This window comes from Electrophorus electricus, chromosome 19 (assembly GCF_041902795.1).
Source record: "Electrophorus electricus isolate QZ-2024a chromosome 19, ASM4190279v1, whole genome shotgun sequence".
NCBI classification, from domain to species: Eukaryota; Metazoa; Chordata; class Actinopteri; order Gymnotiformes; family Gymnotidae; genus Electrophorus; species Electrophorus electricus.
In genome coordinates, this window is record NC_137515.1 from 6671867 (window position 1) to 6680568 (window position 8702).

At 44.2% G+C, this 8702-nt stretch overlaps 1 protein-coding gene across 3 annotated transcripts in view; it reads left to right on the forward strand.

The window, feature by feature from the left end:
- Window positions 1-8701, forward strand: part of tjp2a (tight junction protein 2a (zona occludens 2)) — an 18731-nt gene extending 10030 nt beyond the window's left edge. For all 3 annotated transcript variants that reach the window (XM_081701782.1, XM_035535252.2, XM_035535251.2), the window contains 18 exons: window positions 47-150; window positions 397-550; window positions 1427-1538; window positions 2041-2165; window positions 2329-2431; window positions 3049-3199; window positions 3408-3516; window positions 3730-3949; window positions 4130-4314; window positions 4420-4515; window positions 4644-4723; window positions 4834-5044; window positions 5341-5441; window positions 5535-5741; window positions 6882-6977; window positions 7182-7460; window positions 7662-7744; window positions 7873-8701. In XM_081701782.1, coding sequence (XP_081557908.1) covers window positions 47-150; window positions 397-550; window positions 1427-1538; window positions 2041-2165; window positions 2329-2431; window positions 3049-3199; window positions 3408-3516; window positions 3730-3949; window positions 4130-4314; window positions 4420-4515; window positions 4644-4723; window positions 4834-5044; window positions 5341-5441; window positions 5535-5741; window positions 6882-6977; window positions 7182-7460; window positions 7662-7744; window positions 7873-8032 — 2576 coding nt within the window. In that variant the 3' untranslated portion in view covers window positions 8033-8701. The remainder of the gene's footprint in view (window positions 1-46; window positions 151-396; window positions 551-1426; window positions 1539-2040; window positions 2166-2328; window positions 2432-3048; window positions 3200-3407; window positions 3517-3729; window positions 3950-4129; window positions 4315-4419; window positions 4516-4643; window positions 4724-4833; window positions 5045-5340; window positions 5442-5534; window positions 5742-6881; window positions 6978-7181; window positions 7461-7661; window positions 7745-7872) is intronic.
- The last annotated feature ends 1 nt before the right edge of the window (window position 8702 follows it).

Below are 8702 nucleotides of genomic sequence, written 5' to 3' on the forward strand. Positions count from 1 at the left end.
TGAAATGTCATGTTAAATCCACACTCTTCACCCTGCCTCCTCCCAGAATATGGCCTGCGTTTGGGCAGCCAACTCTTCATTAAAGAGATGACCAGCACAGGACTGGCGTCCAGAGATGGCAGCCTACAGGAAGGAGACATCATCCTTAAAGTTCGTATCAGAAACTGCACTGACATTCTGAGGGGAGCATGTCTTCATAGATGTCTGATTTCACCATGTTCAGTTAAAAGCGATGTCAGAGTATTCCAGATGGCTTCCTCTAGGATTTTTCTTTGCAAGAAAATAAGCTAGACATTCAGTCAGAAAAGAATGATGATGAAATCAACAGTAATTCTAGTAAACAGCATCGGAATAAGATTTTATAAATAGGACTCCCTCTCTCCCGCCGTCTCTCAGATCAATGGTACAGCCACGGAGAACCTGTCCTTGAGTGATGCCGGGAAATTGATTGAGAAGTCTCGTGGGAAACTGCAGCTGGTGGTGCAGAGAGATCACCGCAAGGTTCTAATTCGCATGCCACCAATGGCTGACAGTGATTCTGAGCTGGATGGTATGTCAAGCCAATCAAAAATTACTTGGGTGCTAGTTAAGAAGTATAGCCTTCTAAGTCTTCCTGATGACCCCTCCCACCATGTCTTATGGATAAGCATGAAGTCATAGTCTGCTGAAATGTATTTACATTAAAAAAGGGTATAAAGTTTCATTCATTTTAATACCTCATTGACTGAATTTCCATAACATTCTGTATGATTAATAATAATACTGCTGTCTTTTTGCTGACTCCAGAGAGCAGAAGAAGAGATTATACTGTGGCTTTGGCAAAACTGTGTAAACTTCTCATAAGCTAAATAGTATGTTTCATGCAGGGTTCTTTTAGTATATTTCTGCAAAATGGTCTGTTCTTTTCCTGCTGTACTTGCACATAGTGGCAGATGGAAAAACCAGGTTTGAAGGGGACCAGTCACACAGTGAAGTATCCTTGTGAACTGTCGACTTTTTTAAAAAAAAGTCATTTTAATCATATTAAAAAAGCATTACTACATGAGGCAGTAATTGTATCTCAACTCCCACAAGTAACTACACTTTATTAAAATCATTTACTTTGAGGCAGTCAGTATGCCAATCTGTGCTGCTAAATAGTGTCTTCAAAGCTTGCCTTCGTCACATACCGCTGAAAGACTTTCTAAAAGCCAGTCGTCATCACATACCACTGAAAGACTTTAAAAGATGTTATGTTTAGCTGCTGTCCATAGTTTGTACTTTGGAAATATATACTATTAATTTGTGTCTACAAAATGGTTTGTGCTTGAAGACATCCAAAAGGAGTTCAAGTTGAAACTTTTTTTCTTTGATGCTTTCATGTAGCATGGCACCCCACCCCTGCTGTGGCTTGTACTGACATTTTGGCTTGGTGTATTTACCGCAGATATTTCTGAGATCGAGTCCTACCGGTCATATTCTCCTCAGGATGACCGGCGAGGTCACCACTCGGACCCTTCACCCCACTCCTCCAATGAGAGGCTTCGTGAAAAGTCCAGGTGACCTTCCAGACTGGACTCTTCAGAGCCTAAAGCAAGAATACTAATTAGACAGGGATTTGCTGTGAAGTGTAGTGCCACCTTTCAGTATATAATTAATTGTAGTGTGATCAGTTGCTAAGCGTGAAGTTATACCTTCATTACATGAAAACACTTATTGAAAGTGTCTGACAGGAGCAGAATCATATTTACAGGGGCACCTTGAATAAGTTCCTTACAGACGGTCAGAGGTCAAAAGGGTCATTGTGTGTGACCTGTTAGTCATGATCAGTGACAGAGTGATGAGAGGAAATTGCTGCCAGGAAATCTTACAACCCTTTAAAAGATAGGAAAGCACTGCTAATGTGTAAACTTCTATGTCATTTCTGCTTTAGAGAACATAAAATATAATGTGACTTTGCTTTTGACAGTCCATTCATAATTATGAAACAAAACAGTGCCTGTTATTGGTAATGGGGGAAAGAAGTTGTTAGACGTGAATTCTTGGATGGCTTTATTGCAGGGATGACCCTCCAAACAGACTGGCTAAGAAAGGTGCCATACCAACACCATTTCTAGCATCTGCAGATGATCTACCTCCTCCACCACCAATGGAGGAGGACGAACCTCTCCCTGAGGAAGCTCCAGGTAAGAACACCGCCGTTGGACTCAGCATTTGGAGATTGACAGTTCTGAAATAAATATAAAAAAAAACTAGTCTGAGAGACCAAGAGGAGTCTCAGAAGTCTTGGCTTGATATAAAGGCTGAATGGATTGCAAATTGGAGATGTTAATTGCTCTTTGCTAACAGCTCCAGTGGTCAGTGCTGCCCCTAAAATCAGTGTTCCACCAAAACCCAGAGTGCCTCCAAAAACTCCCCTGCGACCAAGCCCAGAGGACCTGGAAGTCTACGGGTCTGTAGGAGTTCCTTTTGTCACTGTATACATTTAGGATTAGTATAGCACACACACCCTTTTTCCCTTTAAGGTTAAGGGTTCACTTTTAGGTTTTAATTAATTAGCCTTTTAATTTGTTGTTCACTGAAGTGCAGGCAGGCTATTGGACTCAAATTACACTTCCGTGTTGTTGGGAGCTCGCAAATTATGAACCCCATCAGTGCCAGAGTCATCCAAGACCACAGGTCTAAGAAACCAAACTGGTGAAGTCTGTAAGTGCGAAAGATGGCTTTGTTTCCATGCGATGCTAGATGGACAAGCTCTCCTCCCTGCATGTGCAAATGACCTGTGACACCCTGTAAGCTGTAGAGCATGAGGGGAAATTATATCTCTGAGGAAATATGTTAGCCATCACCCTTCAAGTTTGGTAGCTTTTAGGTGGTGAAAGAGACCCAAGTAGTGGGTTGAAACTGGCGATGACTAAACAGATTTCTCTCGATTTAATAAAAAAAATTAATAACAGATTATAATAGTTTCTGAAGGTAGATGATATTTTGATAAGGCTTCCTATCTGCACTGTTCTTCAGTTGAAGCTCGAGCCAAAGCTTGTGTTTACTTGTGGCACATGTCTGCAGGCCTGGCACAGTGATGGTGCACTTCCAGAAGGGTGACAGTGTGGGCCTTCAGCTGGCAGGGGGCAATGATGTGGGCATTTTCATAGCGAGCGTTCAGGAGGACAGCCCTGCTGAGGTTGAGGGCCTGCGCACAGGGGACCAGATTATGAAGGTACACGAAACCCCTCCAGCAGCCATTGAACATGTGTAGAGAGGTGCCGGTGTTCTTTATATGGTGTGTGGGAGTTTGGTTTTGTTAAGGGGTGTCGCAGCAATGTCAACATACAGAGATTCTATAAAGTATGATGCCTGTTTAAACTGAAAAAATCAATAGAATATAATAGAATTCAATCAAATATCTTACTGATTTCTCCCTGCAGGTGAATAACATGGACTTTAGATGTATGGTGAGAGAAGATGCAGTGCTGTACTTGTTGGACATTCCTAGAGGAGAAAATGTCACTATCCTGGCACAGAGCAAACCTGATGGTATACCTGCCCTCTTTCTCCAGAACTTCTCAGAGTTCTAGCAGACTGTTTCTTTATTACCTAGAGACAAATGTAGAAAACTGCATGAGTTTTACCATACAGTACCTTCTGAAGTCACTATAACAGTACAGTGCATATTTATTAATGCAAGTTTCAAAGCTTGGGGATTTACCTTTAAATAAAATGATCTCGTTGTTTGCTCGATTGTGGCAGTGTATAAGGAGGTTCTGGAGTCTGGACGAGGAGACAACTTCTTCATTAGAACCCACTTTGAGCATGAGCGAGAATCTCCACAGGGCCTGACCTTCTCCAGGGGAGAAGTCTTCAAAGTAGTGGACACTCTGTATGACGGCAAACTGGGCAACTGGCTAGCCATCCGCACCGACAAAGACAACCAGCTACTCGATAAAGGTGTCATCCCCAGCAAGAGCAGGTCAGGAGGAGTGTGTGCACAAGTGTGAGCGTGAGTGTGCATAAAATTCTGACATCCCCATGCAGCTACTGTATAACTGGCTTGCTGCTCCAGAATCCACTTTACTGCTCACGTAAGCCTCTGGTCTGCCAGTTGCCATGGTGCTGTGCTTTACTAGGGCACTTTCTGCATCACCAACAGGGCTGATCAGATAGCCAACGCGCAGAACACACAGAAGGGAGCAGCCAATGACAGAGGAGATTTCTGGAGGCTGAGGGGTCAAAGGGCAGGCAAGAAGAAGGACCTCCGGAAGAGCAGAGAGGACCTCACAGCCACGCCCATCACCACACGCTTCCCTGCCTATGAGAGAGTGGTGCTGCGAGAAGGTACTGCTGAAGCGAGCCGGTTACATTATGTTTTAGCAAAACTTTTGTTTCATGAACCAAGTGCGGTGTTTTTGTAACGCTTCCTATATTTCTTGTGCTCACTAGCTGGGTTCAGGAGACCTGTGGTTCTTTTTGGTCCGATTGCTGACGCAGCTAACGAGAAATTAGCAAATGATCTGCCAGAGGAGTTTGTCATTGCAAGTGAGTGCGAAGATGTGATATTTGGTGAAGGGAATTGGTATGGGTTCAGAGGTCTTTTATGGCTGCAGGTGTGAAATACTGATTTTTTTTATTTATTTATTTATTTATTTATTTATTTTGGTTCACAGAGACAGAGCCCAAAGATGCAGGTGCAGAGAAGTCCTCAGGAGTGGTGAAACTAAACACTATCCGGCAGATCATTGAACAAGTAAGCTCTGCCCACCCATCAAACCCCATCTTCTTTTGAATGGTCTTGTTTCTCTAAATTTAGATTTCATCCCCACCCCTTTTCTTTCTTTCGCTCACTCGCTCTCCCAGGATAAGCATGCTTTGGTCGACATCACCCCCAAAGCCGTGGACACATTAAATTATACCCAGTGGTACCCCATCGTGGTATTCCTGAATCCAGACAGCAGGCAAGGCGTGAAGACCATGAGAAATCGTCTGATGCCCGGCTCCAACCGCAGCTCTCGCAAGCTCTACGAGCAGGCCGTGAAGCTGAGGAAGACCTGCTCCCACCTCTTCACTGGTCAGTACAGCCAAAGCACGTCCCATAAGCTCCATCTGGAAGTTTACGTGGAACTTTTTTACTTCATTAATGACACAATTTGTGCATTATAAGGAACATTGTTTAAACAACGTTTAGTGCTCTATCGAAGCCACTTCAAAAAAAATTTGCAGTGTGATGAACAGATGAAGAGCTTTGCATAGACAGCTTGAAGGCACTGAAAGTTAAATATGTGTAGCGTAAATGCTGATTGAGACGGTTGCCTAGCCAGGGACTCTGATGGGCCTTTTTTTTTCCTCTAATAATCTGCACTGCAGACACCGTGGACCTGAACGCAAGCCATGACGCCTGGTACGGGAGCCTGAAGGACACCATTCACGCACAGCAGAGCCGAGCTGTGTGGGTCTGCGAGAGCAAAGTAAGGGTCAACGAGTGCTCACCGCAGCAAAGTTCGCATCTATGTCATTAGGACTCGTAATGCTAACATAAGTGCTGACAAACCACTGTTCAGATGGAAGGCTCCGAGGAGGACCTGGACCAGCAGGACGACCGTATGTCCTACCTGTCGGCCATGGGCGCCGACTACCTGAGCATGGACAGCCGCCTGACCAGTGATGACGAGGGAGGGGCTTACACAGACAATGAGCTAGACGAGGCCGTGGATGAGCCACGGGTGTCGGGCACCAGCCGCTCATCTGAGCCGGTGCTCCCTGATGAGGTGAGCCTGAACAGGAACAGTGATCAGCAAATGCTCTTGTGACTTGAAAAGAGTGTTGTCTCCATGGATGAAGTCATTGGTATATTAGGTCAGTCTAAGGATTCCCTTTAAGCAAGAAACTTGTCAGAAAGAATACAGACAAGGGACATATATACACATTGTTTTTGTTCATTAATATATGTAAACATGATCTTAGAATTAGAGATTTATTGATTGGCTTGAAATGGCTAGGGATTAAGTGCTTCTTGAAGAGGTGAAGACAGCAAGGAACGTTTCTGTACAGACAGGTACTATAATTTCATTCTATCATCTGGGTGCTGGTACAGAAAAGAGACTCCAAGCGGGTCTTCCCGGGGGGGGGGGCGATGGTTCCAGGTGAGGTGTACGTGAGGCACGAGGGGCGTGAGCTCCGGTGTATGCTGAGACGAGTGTGTTCAGGGATGAGGGGGCACGCCTGTCTTTGACTTTGTAAGCAAGCATTGGGGGATAGTCCAGTCTTGCGATTATGAGAGACTGGACAAGCACCTGAGTGTCCTACCTGAAACAAGATGGCCAAATCCCACTGTTGCATAAGAGGATCCTGCATGTCCTGCTCATGTTAGTAAGATGGGCAAAGGAACTACTGCAAAATCGTACTGTTTAACTAGGACTGTATTAGATATTACTTAATGAGGGAACCTGATGGAAGAAGTCTCTGGACGATGGTAGTAATGCAAAGCATCTATTTACTGGATTGTGTAGGTATGTATATAGCATGCATACATGCCATTCATAATGATATGTAATCATTATGATCCTTATTTCTCACTGTTACCAAGTCCTGACACTCCCCTCTAAAGGACACTTGTAGAACTGCGGTCAAATATGTGCACACTTACAAACACAGACTGTTAATACATTTGCAAGTCCAAATGTTTCCAATCTTATAAATAAAATCTAGCTTGCTGTTCCTCAAAGAAAAGAATTTTCCTATGATTAGGCACAAAAAGGCAAGACACTGTTCATTTTTTTTTTTTTTAAGTGTAAAGCAACTTTTAAAAGGCAGTCTGATGTGTATGCGCGTGTGTGTGCACGTGTATGCGTGCACACAATGGTGAGAACAGCCCCCTGACCCTGCTCCATCCTGTCCTCTCCTTGCAGAAGCCTGCCCCTGTGCCCCGTATGAAGCGGTCTGGAAGCAGGGAGGTACTGCGGGACCCCAGCCCACCTCCCTCCTTCGTTCCAGAACCCCCCAAGGTAAGGTCTTCGTCCTTAAAGACTCCCTCCCACTCCCGTTTCCATTGGTCTGTTAGATCACTGCACCTGTTCCTAAAGAGGCGGCTTCATATCCTTCCTGATTTCATGCTTCTTTGTGTGCCTTACATGTCGTTTAGTCTTTATAGACAGGAAGGCACCTGCCTCTCTCCACCTCTCTCCCATTTCTCCATGTTTTTATTCCAGGCCAAGTCGCAGCCTCGAGGCAGTGACACAAGGAGCTTCAACTCTCCCTCCAGCAGCGTGGTGAGCAGTGAGGTTTCCGCCAGCTTAAGGCCCCCTCCGCCCCCCGTAGCCCAGAAGCCCAGCTTCCTTGGGAGGGCCGGCCCGGCTTTGGAGCCTGCCTCAGATGTGGATGACCCAGCCAAACGCTCCTTCCTGGGCAAGGTGAAGGCCTTTGAACAGATGGACCACCTGGCCCGAACACAGAGGATGCTGGAGCTCCAGGAGGCTGAATACGCACGGGTTAGTCACACATGCGCACACACACTCTCGCACCTTTTCGTATGCTTCCTGTCCCCTCTCAGTGGAGTATAATCAATCGCAAGCACATTTACTTGATGAGTTCATGATTGAAATCATTTTTTGGGTCACTTGGTAGGGGGAATGTCTCTTGTGAATCTAAACAATTATTAAACAACCTTCTTTTTTTTTTTTTATCTCCAGCTGGAAATCTCTCAGAAACACCCAGACATTTATGCCGTCCCCGTCAAACCAAAGCCCAATCAGAACAGACCGCAGGCTGTTGGGTGAGGCCAAAGTCTGTGTATGAAATATAGTTCAGTTTTCTTGTACTATATTTACACATGAATGGATCACTATCATTTGTTCATTGTTGTTACTGTGCTCATATTATAACCCCTCCTATATTTTGAAGCTCGAGCGCAGAATCACATGCCAAGCTATCCTTCTCAGAGGGTCATTCCTCTTACGCTGCTGCGGCTAACGAGGAGGAGGACCAGGACCACCGCCAGCTCGCTGACCAGTCTCGCCGAGGCTACTACAACCCCCAGAAATACAATGACACCGAGCTATAGGACTCCACACCCAGGAACTGGGGTCCTTTTTGTCTCCGCCCACGTGTGTCATAAACGTGGATGTCAAAAGGCCCCATGTCCCCTTATATTGAATCTTGGCATGGGAAAAATACCTTACACAAATGAAACAGCAAGTCAGATAACATCCTGAAAAGAGTTCCAATATTCAAATTAAGCACAGGAGAGTTACGGTTTGGGCTACTTTGAAGATCATGTTTTTCATTCTATATTTATCGTTTTTTATATGATACTTAGAAAAGATGGATATGTTCAAGTAGTATACTGCCTCTATTTACCTTGTGTCTTCTGAAAATTAATACATTTATCTGTAGTATCCAAATTTGTTTTCCCACTAATGAAAATCTATAGTTGTTATAAGGTTCTAATCCACACTGAGAAGTGGACAACTGTGCACCTGTGTGAACAGTAAGAATGCGTAACCTGCCATAAACACAACATATCGTTCAGTTGCCTTAAATATTATTCTTCCTCATCTTATACATTTGAAAGTGGTTTTGTTATTCATTTAACATGCATGTGAATTTTTTTAGATCACTTTGCCTTTTGGTTTGATTCAAAATATCAGGTCCATAATATTTCTGTCAATATGAATAAATAGAAAATTAAATATTTTTTATCTTCACAGTCAAATAAATAAAATACAAAATCT